This window comes from Scyliorhinus canicula, chromosome 3, assembly GCF_902713615.1.
Source record: "Scyliorhinus canicula chromosome 3, sScyCan1.1, whole genome shotgun sequence".
Classification (NCBI taxonomy): Eukaryota; Metazoa; Chordata; class Chondrichthyes; order Carcharhiniformes; family Scyliorhinidae; genus Scyliorhinus; species Scyliorhinus canicula.
The window spans coordinates 105786743-105804514 of record NC_052148.1 but is presented as its reverse complement, the minus strand read 5'-3'; the positions used below and the strand labels follow the sequence as shown (position 1 = coordinate 105804514).

The 17772-nt window shown below is 40.5% G+C and overlaps 1 protein-coding gene across 7 annotated transcripts in view; it reads right to left on the bottom strand.

Moving 5' to 3' along the window:
• Positions 1 to 17772, bottom strand: part of trappc13 (trafficking protein particle complex 13) — a 114167-nt gene that overhangs the window by 35310 nt on the left and 61085 nt on the right. For 4 of the 7 annotated variants that reach the window (XM_038791044.1, XM_038791046.1, XM_038791045.1 and 1 more), the window contains exons 7-9: positions 16567 to 16611; positions 12129 to 12146; positions 8443 to 8576 (exon numbers count right to left, since the gene is read on the bottom strand). In XM_038791044.1, the coding sequence (XP_038646972.1) occupies positions 8443 to 8576; positions 12129 to 12146; positions 16567 to 16611 (197 nt within the window). The remainder of the gene's footprint in view (positions 1 to 8442; positions 8577 to 12128; positions 12147 to 16566; positions 16612 to 17772) is intronic. The other 3 variants (XM_038791048.1, XM_038791049.1, XM_038791050.1) reach the window with 1 other exon arrangement.

Here is a 17772-nt window from a genome sequence, read left to right as displayed (position 1 = left end):
TATTAGTTTATTTAGCGGTAGGAATAGCTTAATCCTTTTAGCGTGTGCATGGGTAGTTATTATAATTGTATTATAATAAACTCAGTTGTTTGAACTTACTAATTGGTGTACGGTTTTATTGCTTTGAACTTCACCTTGAACTTGTGGCGGTATCTTAACGATACCTGGCGACTCCAGAGCCAAGTAAAGAAACAGAGCCAAATTGAGTGTTAAGCACACTCACCCAGAACGACCAACAACCTCCACCAGCTTCGTTAAGTTCCACTTATGGATCCCCGTCCATTCACTCGCTACCTGAATCCCCAAGTACCTAAATCTATCCCTCGCTACCATAAATGGCATCCCCCTAAATTAGCCTGCTGTGCCAGATCATTCACCGGGAATACCTTGCTTTTCCCTACATTCAGCTTGTATCCTGAGAACCCTCCAAACCTCCCCAACAGGCCCATAATCCTTCCCATACTCTCCAACGGATCCGAAACATACAGCAGAGGTCATCGGCATAGAGCGACACCCGATGCTCCCTCTGTCCCTTCATTATCCCCTGCCACTCTGCCAACCCCGAGAGCCATCGCCAACGGCTCTATGGCCAGCGCAAACAGCAGCGGTGACAGCAGGCACCCCGCCTCGTACCCCTGTGTAAGTAAAAGCTTAGTGAGCTCCCATCATTCGTCCTCACCCTCACTCTTGCCGCCACATACAGCAACTGCACCCATGCCACAAATCGTGGCCCAAACCGAAACCTTCCCAAAACTTCGAACAAGTACCGCTACTCCACCCGGTCAAATGCTTTCTCCGCGTCCATGGACACCACCACCTCTGGTATCAGAGCTCTCGACGGATTCATCACCACATTCAACAGCCGGCTTATATTACTCACGAGCTGCCTGCCCTTCATGAAGCCTGTTTGATCTTCTGCAACCAACCCCGGGACACAATCCTCCATCCTCCCCGCCAACAACTTAGCCAATACTTTCACATCCGTGTTCAATAGTTATACAGTATGTGTCTATATGACCCACATTCGACCGGATCCTTCCCCTTTTTTGGGATTAGTGTGATTACTGCCTGCTTCATCGCCTCCGGCAACTCCCCCTTCTCCAGTGCTTCATTAAACGCCCCCAACAGATGTGGTGCCAGGTCCACTGCAATTTCATTATAAAATTCTGCCGGGTACCCATCCGGCCCAGGGTCCTTCCCCGACTTCATACCCGATACTATCCAGCACCTCCCTCAGCCCCAGGGGCTCCTCCAACGCCTGCCTCTTTGCTTCCTCCACCTGGGGAAATTCCAGCTCGCCCAGAAACCATCCCATGTCCCCCTCCTCTCCTCTTGGGTCTGCCTCATAAAGTCCCTGGTAATACTCTCTAAATGCCTCATTTATCTTCCCTGGCTCTGACACCACATCCTCAGCCCTAGACCGGATCTTCAATATTTCCCTGGATGCAGCCTGCCTCCGCAGCTGGTGCGCCAGCATGCAGCTCGCCTTCTCCCCATACTCGTATTGCACCCCTTTTGCCCTACGCAGTTGCCCTACCCACACTCCCCGTTGTCAGCCTGTCAAATTGCCCCTGCAACTTTTTCCTCCTCACCAATCCCTCCACGGTGGGCACCCTCGAATATTCCCTGTCCACCTCCACTACCTCGCTCACTAGACGATCAAGTTCCGCCCTCCTTTCCTTATTTGCACAAACCGTAAATGAGATAATTTCTCTCCGGACCACTGCTTTCAGTGCTTCCCAAAAAATGCCCGCCGACCCCTCTCCATTCTGATAATCCCTAATCGCCAACCGCGCCTTATTACAAAAACCTAAATCCGCCAACAACCCCGAGTCAAACCTCCACCCCGGCCTCTGCTCTCGTCCCGTACTGAACCGAATATCCAGCCAATGGGGTGCATGGTCTGAATTAATTATCCCCGCATACTCTGCCCTCTCCACCCCAACCAAATTCTCCCAACTCACTACAAAGTAGTCAATCCTTGAATACACCTTATAGACGTGTGAAAAGAAGTAATACTCCCTTTCCCCTGGGTTCTGAAAGCGCCATGGATCCACCATACCCATCCTCACCATAAACCCCCCCCAACTCCCTTGCCATTTGTACCCTACCCATCGACATGGGGCTCGATCTATCCACCCTCGACTCCAGGACACAGTTAAAATCTCCTCCCATGATCAATTGGTACGTGGCCAAATCCGAGATCGCTACCAGCAACCCCCTCATAAAATCCACATCATCCCAATTTGAGGCGTATACATTTCGCTCCAGTGTTTCTATATCTATGTTACAATATGGCGACCAAAATTGTATGGTCTAACCAAGGCTTGATACAAGTTTAGCCCATTGACAATCGAGTCCCTCCAAGAATAAACCCCAGTGCGTGGTTTGCCCTTGCAACCTAGGTCTCTACTTCAGAGTGAATGCAGTATTTGTACTCCCTGGTCCCTTTGTCGCTCTGCGCCATTAGTTTTCTATTTTCCACATAATATGCAATGCCCTTATTCCCTTACCAAAAATGCAAGCCCTTACATTTATTGAAATTCATTTGCCAGATACATAGGTCATTCTGCAAGTTTGTTAATATCTTAGTAAAATTTGTTGGAGTCCGGCTCTGTATTGAATATTCATCACCACCGCCCCCCTGCATCCCACCCACCACCAATGTGGTGTCATCTACAAATTCAGAAATTGTGTTTATGATTCCAAAGTCCAAACTGTGAACAATAGTAGTCTCAGAACTGATCCTTGAGGAACACCACTTCCCACTTTCTAGCTGGCTACCCTTTACCCCTACTCTGTTTTCGGTCTTGAAGACAGCTTGCTACACATTCCGCTACTTGTACTCTGACTTCACATTCTTTGACCTTATTCATTAGATTATTAAGTGGCACCTTTTTGAAGGCCATTGAAAATCTAGATAAATAACACCCTTTTTTACTCTGATTACAAAATATTCAGCATCAATCACAATGCTTCAGAAACCGAAGCAGTCCATGTGCAAATGCAGCAAGGCCTTGAGATTATTCAGATTTGGGTTGATAATTGGTTAGGTCCCATTCACACCACACACTGCCAGTATATGACCATTACAATAATAGCAAATCCAACCATCTCCACTTGACATTCTATCGTATTATCGTCGCGCTCTCCCTCCTGGGTGTTACCATTGATCAGAAACTAAACTGAATTAGCCACATAAATGCTCTGGCTACAAGAGCTGGTCAGGGGCTGAGGATTCGGCAGCGAATACCTCACCACCCGACTCCCCAAACCGTCCACCATCTACAAAGCACAAGTCAGGAGTGTAATGGAATACTCTCAACTTCCCTGAATGAGTGCAGTTCCAACAACACTCAAGAAGCTTGACACCATTCAAGACAAAGCAGCCCTCTTGATTGGCACCCCATCCACTACCTTTAACATTCACTCCTTCCACCAATTATCCACAATATCAGCAGTGTGTACCATCTACAAGACAGCACCTTCCAAATCCATGACCTTTGACCACCAGAAGGACAGTGCAGCAAATAAATGAGAACGCCAGCAACCACAAGTTCCCTTCCAGCCAAACACCTGACCCTGGCTTGGAGCTATATTGCCATTCCTTCACTGTTGCTGGGTCAAAATCTTGGAACTTCCTCCCGAACAGCACAGTAAGTGTACTGACACCACGTGAAATGCAGCAGTTCAGGTGGCAGCTCACCACTACGTTCTGAAGTGCAAATAGGAGTGGGCAATAAATGCTGGCCTAGAGAGGGATGCCTACATCCTGTGAATGAATAAATAAAAATATTTCACCTTTTATTTTAAATACTGCTATCCTCCATTCTAATCTCATCAGCTGATGCCATGAGCACCCATCCTGATTCTTGGTAAATAAAAATATTAAAGCAAAACAATTTGATACTTCTGCCATTCCCTGTTGTTGCCTGTAATAGCCTGTCTTTTTTTTTAATTTAAGAGTACCCAATTTTTTTTTTTCCAATTAAGGGACAATTTAGCGTGCCCAATCCACCTAACCTGCGTATCTTTGGGTTGTGAGGGTGAAACCCACACTCCACACGCACAATGACCCAGGGCCAGGATCGAATCTGGGACCTCAGCAGTGCGAAACACTGCGCCACCATACTGCTCCATCTTAATTGGCCCTATTCCTGTTCCAACATTTCTTTCTTTTCTATGCCTGAAAAATATTTCACTAGATTGTTTTGTGTTCCTTGATCATTTGATTTTACCATTCCTCTAAACCCTCAGTTGTTTTTTGATTTCTCTACCAATCCCTTCACATTCTACCTTGTCATGCTGTCCCCTGCTGCCCACATGTTTAGTGTATGACTCTTTCTTTAACCTCAATTGTTTTTATGTCTTAACTCATCCATGGTGACTCATCATTGTTTCGCTTGTTTTTAAGTGGAATATATTTTTCCTGGTTACAGTTGAACATTGTTTCCAAAAGTTGTGCTACATTTTTTGTGTTTATTGATCATTTTATTTTGCCATGTTATGTTCTCAGCCCCTTTTCTCTAAACGACGTTTCTATTTTCTCCCAAACAATCTTAGAATGTATAATGTTATAACACTATGGTCTACATGTTCCTCGACTGCACCCTCTTTTATTTGCTCTAGTTGATTCCCGATTACTAGATCTACTAGTAAACTCTTTTCTGCATGCTTACATGTTGGGTTAAAAAGGAGTCATGTATGCATTCCATTCCCTTATTCCTATCTCTCGATATCAGGGTAGTTTACTATTGCATGCGTTTTTAAAAACTAATTTCCCCAATTTGTCTTCATATTTCTTCCTCCACTACTTTCCATTATTAAGTGGTCTGTAGGCTACCTCTATTAGGGTAGTTGATCCTTTAGTATTTTTATCTGGATCCATAACTCTATCCATATGGATTCTATTTCTGTTTTGCTGATAGTTACTTCTACAGCAATTACACTTTCCCTAATTAGCATAGTTACTCCATCTCCCCTTTTTTCCCTTCAATCTTTCCTAAGTCTGTTATGTTCTGCAATGTTTAATTACAAGACCTTATTTTTCTGCAGTTACGTCTCAGAAATCTCAAAGTCTACTTCCTCACAATGTAATATTGCCATTGTTGCTGTTTATTACAAACTCTGTGTGCATTGCTGTAGACAGTTTACGTTATCTATAAGAGTGTTTGTTCTTACTTTAAACTATTGTTTTACACTCCTTCTGCACAATTCTGTTTATCCCCTTGCTATCTTGGTACTCTGCTTATTAATTCCTATATTTGTGTGTTGGGTTTATATTTAAGCTGATTTAATTACCCGTACATCCCTCCCCCTGTCTTAACTGTTTAGAGCCTTTGCCAACTTCTAATGATCTGGATTTACATCTAAATAAATGTGAGAATATAATATAAAGGGTTGCAAGTCCAAATGGGACTTTTTCATGCTTGTTTCCATCCTGCTTGATAAGAAAAGGGTGGCATGGTGGCACAGTGGTTCGCACTGCTGCCTCACAGCGCCAGGGACCTGGGTTCAATTCGAAATTTGGGTGACTATGTGGAATTTGTACATTCTCCCCGTGCCTGCGTGGGTTTCCTCCTGGTTAAGTGGATTGGCCATGCTAAATTAACCCTTAGTGTCTATGGATGCGGTTAGGTGGGGTTACGGGGATAGTGGACCTAGGTAGGGTGCTCTTTAAGCAGGTCATGCAGACTCAGTGGGGTGAAAGGTCTGCTTCTGAACTGTAGGGATTATATGTTCAAGAGAGACAATTGGAGGCAAACTACACATGCAGAAAATTGAGAAAACTACACTTCAGAATTAATCCAGGATTTAATTCCCACTACAAACGGTCTAATCTTTCAAGAGTTATCACAGACCCTTAGGTAGGCTATGACATCGACCGAAATGTATAAATAGATACAGAGGCACTGGAAGTGAAGGTTGTCGTCCAAGACAACAGCTGAAAGCAATTTTGCTCCAAATGGGACCACACATTGTGAATTAATCCAGGATTTAAATGAAGTGTAGTCTTGTTAACATTCTGCCCTAGGTCACTGCAGCTTGATAAATCACAAGGTCGATTATTTGGCATTGCAACAGCCATATCAAGAAAAATCACAGGAGACAGTGAACTTCAAAAATAGTTTGCATTGCTGTGAATACCGGCTAGTAGAAACACCTAGGGTGTATGATGAGGAACAGAATTCCTTTGTAAAGGATTTAAATGTGCTCCACAAAAAAATGCTGTTGTGGCTTCCAATAGGGGGCTGGACATAAGAGCCTCGAGGAAGTTGCACTACTTATTAATTCTGCAAATGTAATGGACACCTGTACCATAGCAAAGTACGTGCAAATCTTCAGCCTCCACCTAGTCAGAACCACAAATCATGGATATCCCAGATGCCCATCACATTTTATAGGACTTCAAATTATTCAAGATATCCAACACAAAATGTTATCCAAAATAAAATGTGAAGATTTCACTTCAATCTCACAGGTCTGCAGATCACAAACTAGTTGGCACACACTCCCTATAGCGGTCCCTTTGAGCTCAGTTTAATGACCTTTTAAACTAAACTATTTTGTGGGGAGATATTCATTTCATACAATATCATGTACATGACTCCAGACTGCATTACATAATACATGATAGGAATTAATAAATGTTATAATTTTTCAATTAAATTACATTGGAAATTGTTTCATGATACGGTGTACAACCCAATAATTATGTAATATTTTTCAAAAGCAATCCTTCCATTTTGCCACTATTTCCCAGCAATATTTGGCACATAATGGTTCGCATTTCTGGATGTCCTCGTTATAGGAAAATTCTTCCTTCCATTTGCAATCTTCCCCTTCTAAATAGAACATGAAGAGAACTTGGAATTCTTACAATTCATCTAAACTGTAGAATGCATTCACCAATTAGTGCTAGAGCCAACTAACATGGTGACACAAGATCCTGCAACCAATGAACATTTGTAGCGAATAATGATCCCAAAGCAAGAATATTCTATCACAAGTGACCGCTCATTGGCATGGAAAATTTTATAATTAAATGTACAGGACTCCGCATGACATCTTTTAAGCTGATTACAAATCACCATTACTTTGAAGGAAAGCACTTTGAACTTGTCTAAACCTATGAACTGGTTTCTTAAACCCAGAATAGATTTCTTTGTGCTTTGTCAGCCATTTGAACACAGCATTGCGACTTGGATTTAAAAGGCACTTCCTTCCAAATGCAAAAACTCCAGTATCACAGCAATGCAGCTTTCAATATCCTCGATCACCTTTCCCCAGAGTGAACAATCCAAAAGGAGAGAATACCAGACAAGATCCAAATGGCCTCAGTGGACACAAGTGGAAATGGAATATTTTACATCAAACTGATGTTCTTTACCATAATTGGGAATCAAGTCTATTTCACTTCAGTTTTTGAGTTATACAATATATTGGCAAGTATCTAAACATATCTTCCTCACTCCTCTCTCCACCCCAGTTCAGAAGAACCAAGAGAGCTGCTTTTAAAAAAAAAACTAAAATCATGTAATTTCAAGATACTGTGTAGTCTTATGGCTGCAAGTTCCAAAACAGATTCAGGCAGCCTCAAGAATTTTTCTAACTTTCCGAGGTGCGCGGGAAGCCCAACAAATCATGTCCACATGTTTTGGGCATGCCCGAAGCTTAGAGGGTTCTGGCAGGGTTTTGCTACGGCAATGTCCACAGTACTCAAAACACGGGTGGTGCCCAGTCCGGAGGTGGCGATCTTTAGAGCGTCGGAAGAGCCGGGTGTTCAGGGGGCGAAAGAAGCTGACGTCTTGGCCTTTGCCTCCCTGGTAGCCCGGAGACGGATCTTATTAATGTGGAGGGGCTCGAAGCCCCCGAGTGCAGAGACCTGGGTTAGTGACATGGCTGGGTTTCTCAGTCTTGAGAAAATAAAGTTCGCCTTAAGAGGGTCACTGTTAGGGTTCTCCAGGAGGTGGCAGCCGTTCGACGACTTTCTCGGGGAAAATTAAACTCTCAGCAGAAGCAGGGTGGCCAGATTGTTATTTTATGGTTGGGGTGTATGAAGATTGGGATGGGGGGGGGGGGGGGGGTGAAATGTTTATTGTACCATGTTTATGTCATTGTTATTATGAAAACTTACAACTACCCTAATAAAATATTTGGAAAAAAAATAATTTTTCCAACTTAAAGGTGGAACGTCACATTTCTTTGCACATATATTAAATTGCTGCAGAGATTGTCTTCTAGTTAACAGAGGAGAAAAAATGGTATACACTGAAGTGCTTTTAGAGAAAGGGAGCAGTAACCAAAAAAGTTAAAGTGGAAAATGAATTTTTCAAATCAACATTCAACATTAGTAAAAACTACACAAGTACTACTGAGTATGAGGGAATATTAAAAAAAGCCCAACAAAGCATAGCTGTAAATTGAACACTTTCTCCTTACCCATTCCCTCCAGTATTGACGGTATTCAGTTCAGTTACATTATACATTATGGATGGCTCAAGTGAAACCTTTTCCATGTACATTGGTGTAGTTGTGATATTCTGTATCTGAGCTTCAAGAAAGACTTCATCTGTCTGTGGGGAAAAAAATATTTTCTAAACAAAATCATACTAGCTCCTCTGAGAACTAGCCCAAATATTATGATTAGTTCATGCCTCAGAATCACAGAGCAGGTAATCAATGAAGAAAAGCAGAAGCATTATTCCAAGTAGTATCTTACTCACTCCATATTAGTTAATTAATTTAGTTATCGCAATGGATTTGGGATAAATTTACTAAAATGCAATTTTTATTTTACACATTACATAAAGTCTAGGACTGACCATGAAGAATACTTCAAAAACAAGGTTCGTCATGGATGACATCAGTTACTCACCCCCTTTCAAACAAATGCAAGAAAAAACACAGATCTCATATAGTGAACACTAGTCACTTTTGAAATTGTGAGATGACACAAAGTTACAGTAAACATAGAAAAATAAAGTTGTTGAAGCTTATGAGGTAGTTATGCTAATAAATGTTATTTAAGTTTAACTAGATCTGCTTTGACAATATTAACTAGCAATGGTATGTTTATTGAGGTACAGCCTACTGAAAGTACGTTGATTTATGAATCGGCCACTGTTTTCTTTCTTAATTTTCCTATAAGGAGAAAAATAACATGCGGTGAAATCCTTTTCCATTTTACAAACAGTTTAATGCTTTAACTTGCTCTATATTTAGAATATGGCACAGGTTAACCAGATCAGATTGATCCAGTACAGGTCAAAAGAATTGGAGAAGCTAGGATTGTTTTTCTTTGAAAACTGAAGGCCAAGAGGTGATTTGATAAATGTATTCAAAATTAATAGGGCTCTGGAAAGAGGAGGTAGAGAGAAACTGTTCCCATTTGTGAAAGGATAAAGAATGAGAGGGCACAGATTTAAAGTAATGAATAAAAGAAGTAATGGTAACAAGAGGAAAACTTTTATCTGGAATGTTCTGCCCCAAGAGTATGGAGGCAGGTTCAATTGAAGCATTCAATTAATCTAGAATGCAAAACTAACAAAGCTTGGCACAGATTTTCATTGAGTTGGCAATGCCAGTAAAAAGGTAAAGTGAAGAAACAAGAAAAAAAAAACACATGGGCATATGTCCATGTCCAAAGATGTGCGGGTTAGGTGGATTGGCCATGATAAAATTGCCCTTAGTGTCCAAAATTGCCCTTAGTGTTGGGTGGGGTTGCTGAGTTATGGGGATAGGGTGGAGGTGTTGACCTTGGGTAGGGGGTAGGGTGCTCTTTCCAAGAGCCGGTGCAGACACGATGGGCCGAATGGCCTCCTTCTGCAATGTAAATTCTATGATATGTTTCACATTTAGGATTTGAGACATTGGGAAAATGAACGTAACTTTCCTGTGCACGTGGAAATAGGTCCAACTGGAGAATTGAATTAGAGGCGGCAGAGACATAATGGTTTGATCAACCTCACAGAGTATAAAGTCCTAAGATTCAACAATGTCAGAAACAAGATGAAGTTAAGGATGAGTATGGAAAGTAGAACACCAAGATGTCTCTGCTCGTCTAGTTCCTCAGTGGCAAATTGATAGGGCAGTTAAAAATAGGATGTGGATTACTTGAGTTTATAAATAAAGTAAGAGAATACAAAAGTAAGATCACTTAAAACTTTATAGATCTGGTTAGGCCCGAGCTGGAGTGCTGTGGAGAATTCTGGGCAATAAACTTCAAGAATGATGTAAAAGCATCAGAAAGGGTGGAGAGGAGTTTTATCAGAGATGTGTTATTAGATGAGCACGGTAGCACAAGCGGATAGCACTGTGGCTTCACAGCTCCAGGGTCCCAGGTTCGATTCCCAGCTGGGTCACTGTCTGTGCGGAGTCTGCACGTTCTCCCCGTGTCTGGTGGGTTTTCTCTGGGTGCTCCGGTTTCCTCCCACAGTCCAAAGACGTGCAGGTTAGGTGGATTGGCCATGATAAATTGCCCTTAGTGACCAAAAAGGTTAGGAGGGGTTATTGGGTTAAGAGGATACGGTGGAAATGAGGGCTTAAATGGGTCAGTGCAGACTTGATGGGCCGAATGGCCTTGTTCTGCACTGTATGTTCTATGTCTATGAAGTTGGAAAAATTGGGACTGCTTTGGAACAAAGAAGGTTCAGAGGTGACCTCATTGAAGCAGGTTTTCAAGACGATAGGTTTGATTGAATAATGGGGGAGGGGGGAATTCTCTCTGGAAAGTGAGTAATAACTAGAAGTGATGGAGTAAAAAACATTATAAACGATCTCGAAGGGATATGAGTAGAAACCTTCTGACTTAGAGCTGTTGAGATCTGGAATGCTCTGCCTAAAAAGGTGGACACAGTAAGAAGTCTTACAACACCAGGTTAAAGTCCAACAGGTTTGTTTCGAATCACTAGCTTTCAGAGCACAGTTCCTTCCTCAAGTGAATCTGTGCTCCAAAAGCTAGTGATTCGAAACAAACCTGCTGGACTTTAACTTGGTGTTGTGAGACTTCTTACTGTGCTCACCCCAGTCCAACGCCGGCATCTCCATAGAAAGGTGGTGGAAGCCGATTTCATTAATAACTTTAAAAAGGGAGTTAGACAAATACCCAAGAATGAGGAACCTAACGTGAATGTGGGACAAAACACAACTGCTCTTTCAAAGAGCCGTCACAGACACTAGACTCCTTCTGCGCTGTACGTTTCTGTAATTCTAACAAATTTAATTAATGTTATCTTATTGTTCAATAATGGTCAGATTTATTTATATATCAAATGCAATAGCTTTACAGATGCAATCATTTGCTAAAATAGATTAATTAGAGACTACTTCTGATGAAAGGCCTTTGACCTGAAATGTCAGCCGTGTCTCTCTCTGCCCAGACGTTGCCTGGTCTGCTGTTTCCAGCATGTTCTGTTTTTATCTACAATTTGTTGGAGGGAGAAAAAGAGGAACTTTCATTGTTGATATTGATCAGTGCTACTCAAATACAGGAATGTGTGCAAGATGTCAACAACATTGCTGACAGAATGTCACAATGCTTACATTGTCCCATTTTAGGTTTCTGCCCAAAACCATTGAAATATCAATTGTGTATTTTAAGTCATCAACAAATCAATTGCAGCTTTTAAAAAAAAATAACATCTTCACCTCTCAAACCTGACATAAACATGAAAGGATTGTTAAAATGTCACCTTTGCGAAAGCAAGCTCCGACAAATCCATTGCTCAAATCCCCTTGATTAATTTTATTTCTCATTCAATCTTTTACCACAGCAGATATTTTTGGCAAGCTTAAGTGATGAGATTAGTTACATAATGGAAAAGCATTACAAATGCTACAGTTCAATCAGGGATCTGAAGAAGCAACTTTTCAGATTTCCAATAGTTATTTACTGCAGTTAAATTGTAGACAGTTTAAAAAAAAAAGGTATTTTTTAAAATGATCAAATCGTAACTTGCTGTCAAATTTTCAGTCGTCACTTTTTGGACAATCCATTTTATAGGAATTTCAAATTCGACCAATGCTTCTCCATTATTTTTCTGTGAATTGAGCCAATGTTAATTACAGCAATTGTGGTTATGTTGCAATTAAATCAAAGCACAAAGTAGCAATAAATAAAAAGTTACCACAGAACTGAGGTCACTCTAATAGGGGAAAAATTAAAAAAAAAAGCAAACATTAGAGAAATAAGGGTTAAATGTTAAAGAAATGAACATCTACTTTACCTACAGATTTCATGAAAAAAGCATAATAATCTTCATTATGCTCCCAATATACTATTGACATTATGGTAAAGATGGTCAAAGGAATCACCCACAAGTGATGCAAAATAAACACATGTACATTCATCAGGGCAGCATTTTCCAAAATACTCAAACCAACAACAGCCACTGTAGAGGACATGAAGCCAATTATAATATTTTTCTTTCCAACCAGCTGCAAAATTATTCATAACATTTGTGCAATACAGTTTAGTTCCTTCTAGGAATGGAAATATATAATTTGGATGATTACTTTCTATTTTCTGTCCTGAAGGAGAACATTTACTACATTATTTCTACCTCTGAAAACTATAAGGAAGAAGATTTGCATAAATATGCTATCAGATATGTGTTACTGCTTTTCACAAAGGCTTGGTCCCAATTATGAAAACTTTACAATCACTGAAGATCTTTGCACGTGAACCTTCCATTTGGTTACCTAATACGTGTGTAAAATACTGCAGGGTAAGAAATTAGTAATCTGATTACCCAATGCCGCTGAATTGCATAGAAATGGAGTTAAATAGGCCATTCAGTCCCTCAAGCTTGTTCTACCAATCATTTAGGTAATAGGTGGTCAGAATCTTATCACAGTTTACCCACCTTTGATTCACTTCCCTGAATGCCATTCATTATCTAACAAAAATCAATCAGTTTTAAAAATGCTAATTGGTCAGGCATCTGAAAAGTTTTCAAGGAATACTGTATTTTCATTATTCTAATGTTTTAAAATGCTTTATGATTTAATTCCTAAATGGCTGAGTTCTAATTTAAAATTTAAGGGCCAATTTAGCGTGGCCAATCCACCTAGCTTGCACATATTTGGGTTGTGGGGGCGAAACCCATGCAAACACGGGGAGAATGTGCCAACTCCACACGGACAGTGACCCAGAGCCAGGATCGAACCTGGGACCTCGGCGCCGTGAGGCAGCAGTGCTAACACACTGCGCCACCGTGCTGCCCTTAAGGCCGAGTTCTAATTTTAATGAGATTTCCTGTTGCTCTGGATTTCAATTCCCTTGAGCTAAAGGTCAATATTCCATTAGCTGTTCAGATTATTTTATATACCTGTGCACCAGGTTATAGTGCTCTGTGCATGTGGATGCCTAGATCCCTTTGCTCTTCTACAACTTCTAGTTTCTCATAGTTAAGAACAGATTTTGCTTTGTCTTTTGCAGATCCATAATGGATGACCTCACACATCTGGTATTCATTTCAAAATGACATTGGCAGAAGCCTGGGAGGAGCGGCCTGCCCATTCTTGATCCTTGGAATTTACGGAGACTTCATACGTTCACGAAAATTACAATGAAAGTACAAAATTGCATATTCCTGTCTCAATAATATATACATTAATAATCTAATCAGTATATACTGGGCATAATTTCAAACTTTACAGATGACACAATTTGAAAGTATTATGAACTGTGAGAAAGATAATGATGGACTTCAAGAGGATATAAGCAGGCTGATGGAATGGACAAATGCAAGGCAGGCAGAGAAATATGAAGTGATACATTTTGGTAGGAAGAACGAGGAGAGACGATACAATTTTATTGGGGATGCAGGAACAAAAAAAGCTGGAGGTATAGGTGCACAAATCTTTGAAGATAGCAGGGCAGGTTGAGAGAGTGGTTCAAAAAATATATGGGATCCTGGGATTTATAAAGTGAGTGACAAGCTATAAAAGTAATAAAGTTATGAAAGGCCTTTATAAAACACTGGTTCGGCCTCAACAGGACTATTTTACATACCACCACTTGAGAAAGATGCAAAATCTTTCGAGATGGCACAGAAAAGATTTACAAGAATGGTTTCAGAGATAAGGGGTTTCAGTTATGAGAATCGATTGGTGAAGCTGAGGCTGTTCTTCTTAGAGGAAAAGTTTGAGGAGATCTGTGTTCAAAATCATAATGGGGCTGGACAGAAGAGAGAGAGAAACTCTTCCCATTGGTAGAGGGATCAAGAACCAAAGGACACAGATTTAAGATAATTGGCAAAATAATCAATGGCAACATGATTTTTTAAAAATGTAATAAGTGGTTAGGATATGGATTGTATTTCCTATGGGGTAATGGTGACAGATTCAATTGTGGATAAAAACAAAATTGGATAAAGCACCTTGACGAGAAAAGACTTACAGGGTTACTACAGGGAAAGGGTGGGTGGAGTGGGATTAGCTGAATTACTCTTTAAGAGAGCCAGATGGATTGGACAGGCATAATAGCCTCTTTCTCTGCTATAACCATTCTATAATGCTGATACATAAGTATGTAAAGTAGCGTATATAGCTCTGAAATGTAAATTACATTAATTTACATGGACTGCAATGGTTCAAGGTGGCAGCTCACCACCACCATCTCAAGGGCAATTGGGGATGGGCAATAAATGCTGACCTAGCCAGCGACATTCACCTTCTATGAAAGAATTATAAACGAGAGTTGAAAGGAGAAAAGACAATTTAGTCAATTTGTTTTTGCCATATCCTTGTTTGGATACATATTAATATGATTCCATGCCACATGGTCTTGCTGTGCAGTTTGCATAAATGTTCACTTACATTTGTGTGCACTTTCCATGTCTCCAGAACACAATTTTTTGCTGTGAGCCATTTTCTGAGGACAGTTTCAATGAAGGGCTTCAACTATGTTAATGCCTTCTTGTAAAGTGCCTTAAAATATTTTAGCTTTGTTTTTTATATCATCCATTAAAACTGCAGTTTTAGCATTATACTCAATGCTACTGCAGTGTTCGCGCATATTTCTGATTCGTTAGAACTCGCACTGCCCCCCACACAACGCCAATGTAGATGGCAAGAAATCCACTCAACCCAAGACTGTATCACCCTTACACACAAGTACTTTGTCTTAATTTCTAACAGTTCCATCTCAAAGGCTGCTGCAATGCTGAATCAGAGTAGCAGAAGTTAATGTGTAGTTTCTACAGGTTGCTTACTTCATTAGATCATATTTGAATGGCTGGCTGATGCCAGGGTTGTACTGAGACAGAAGAATAGAGTTTGGGAATATTGCTGGAAAAAGAGACACACTATAACAGCTTTTCATCTTGCACTCATCAGGACAGCTAAGCGAGATAAACAAAGGAGGGAACAGCAATTTATACTGCAAGAGAAGAGTTGCTGATTGGTTGGCTAATGGACTCTAATTAGTCAAAGCATTGACATGGGGAATGAACCAGGGAATGGCTAACCCTCAAGAAAAGGTTGTTGAGGTTTGAAAGAACCAAAGATGGATGTAGGGCCTGGAAGAACAGGAGGTCAAGGAGGGGCAGGTGGTGGTAGTAGTATTTGGGAAGATGTAAGTTCTGAAGACTTTAAAGATGACTCCCAGGCTTTCTTCAGGATCATATTGGCAGTGGGGAGCAGGAATTAAAGTACAAGTGTTCAGTGGGAGGAGAAAAGTGCAGGTGCTGATACAGAGCAGTAAACGTGATCAGAATTTAGGAGTGGTGAAAGGAAGGAGATGAAAAATGCCGCAGGAGGAAGTATTGGGCAAGAGGCATAAAGCAAGGGTCAGTTGGGTAGCATACCGAAAACAGTATCTGGTCTATCTCTAGGAAGTAGGAGGACACGGATGAAAGTACAATAAAGAAGCGAGATTCAGTCAAAGGGGTGTGACAGGAATTAAGTGTTAATAGCTATGCTTGCAGCTGTGCCCTATTTATTTCTCAAACTACATTTCATGATAAATTCAAAAATGAATTCAATTTGACAAATGGAACCAAAGTCAACTGTTTGCACAAATCTAAAACAGTGTCCTAGAATGACTGCAATGTAGCCTTTATTACTCGAGGTTGAATGTTCACCACGAAAACCAACAGTCATTGCTTTGAATCCCAAAAGTGCCAGCCATTTAACCTCCTTAATACAGCTGAATTGGTATGTCAATTTACTGCAGCAAACAACTAACAAATATGTTGCAAGAGCAGAATTTTGGGCAAGCAAACACAGATGAATTGTTCATCTCACTGCAAACCCAGCTCTTCCAAGTTACTGAAAGATTCAGAGTGTTTATAGACTGGACCACCTCATCTAATTAAAAAATCATTTTTTAAAAAAGAGACAGGATTGCTCAAACATTGCAAAAACATTATCTAAAATGAACAGCATATTCTAGAAGAAAATAATTCACAAGCACCTTGCAGTTGCTATATATGTTACTAGCAGTAGTACAATAATCAGACCTCAATATACCTTTAAAATAAACCACAGGAATAGAATGAATTGAAGTAAATTCGGAACTTCTCGGTACATTATGGCAATTTAATCAAATACGGTACTTACTTCAGCATTGTAGAACTTGGTCTTTACATCGAGTGGTTTAAGGACCTGTGTGAACAGAGAGTGCAAGCTGAAGACTGTTTTTTCGGGTAGACCATCCATCAGAGCTGTTAAATTTAGATGCTGTCTAAGGAGTAAGGAGTTTCTTTATTCGCAATTTGTTGAACTTCAAGCCCAAGAACTGAAGAGAACATAGAACGTACAACAAACTCATTAGGTAAAATGCAAAAGGGTCGACTGCCACAAATTAAAGCCTATTTGTTTGGCAAAATGTTCGCAGTCACATGGCTTTGAAGCCTTCAAAAAGAAAATCCCTTGTCAAAGATCACTTTAGGGGTTTAAAAGATTAATACCAAGCGCACCAATTTAGCCGCAAGCTTTTCTTGTCAAGTGCGGTACCAATCTGCTAACTTCACAACTGCTTCTGACCAGAAGATGTCAAATACCTTTCACATTAGGCTAGTGTTTATTGTAGACGTTGTTAAAAGTCTTATGATACATGCTGAATCACCGAATCATTGTACAGTACAAACAGCAACAGCATTACCCACCAACAGATTAACACTACAAAATCCGCAATCTGTATAGCCTCATGTGCAGCAGTCTGCTATTTATTCTTAGCAACCTTTTGGGATACTGATTATAAGCAGTCATGGCTTTACTATGCATTATTCTGCCAACTCCTATAACCACACTCAGTTGTGCAATTTTCTCTATCTACAAATGAAAACTATAAACAATTAGAAAATAACTAATGTAATTTAAAAGCTGCAAGTAAAAAAATTAGGTTTACAGAATTCAAAGCGATACATTCATGTACATTATAACTGGCCACAGTACAGCCAATAGAATGTTTGAACTTTTCTGAAATCTACGACTACAATATCATCACCATAAGATAATGAAGTTATATGCTAATTTATCATTTAAATATACATTTTTAAATTGCTCTTTCATTTCAATGTTCATTTTCATATGTCATTTAAGTCCTCCTCTTCTTAGGCAGTTCCCCTGGATTGAGGATTACTTGCTTCCACCCAGCTCAATGAGTTTAGAGATGGCTGGTGGAGTTCCATGCGTGATCTTTAGACTTTACTACGACATGTGGGGAAGATGGTGGTCCCTCCGACACCTTCGTGCCGGGACGTTCTCAGCACTGTCTCTCGATGTGCTTGGTGTCTTCAATGCTGGACAGTGCAGTGAAAATAC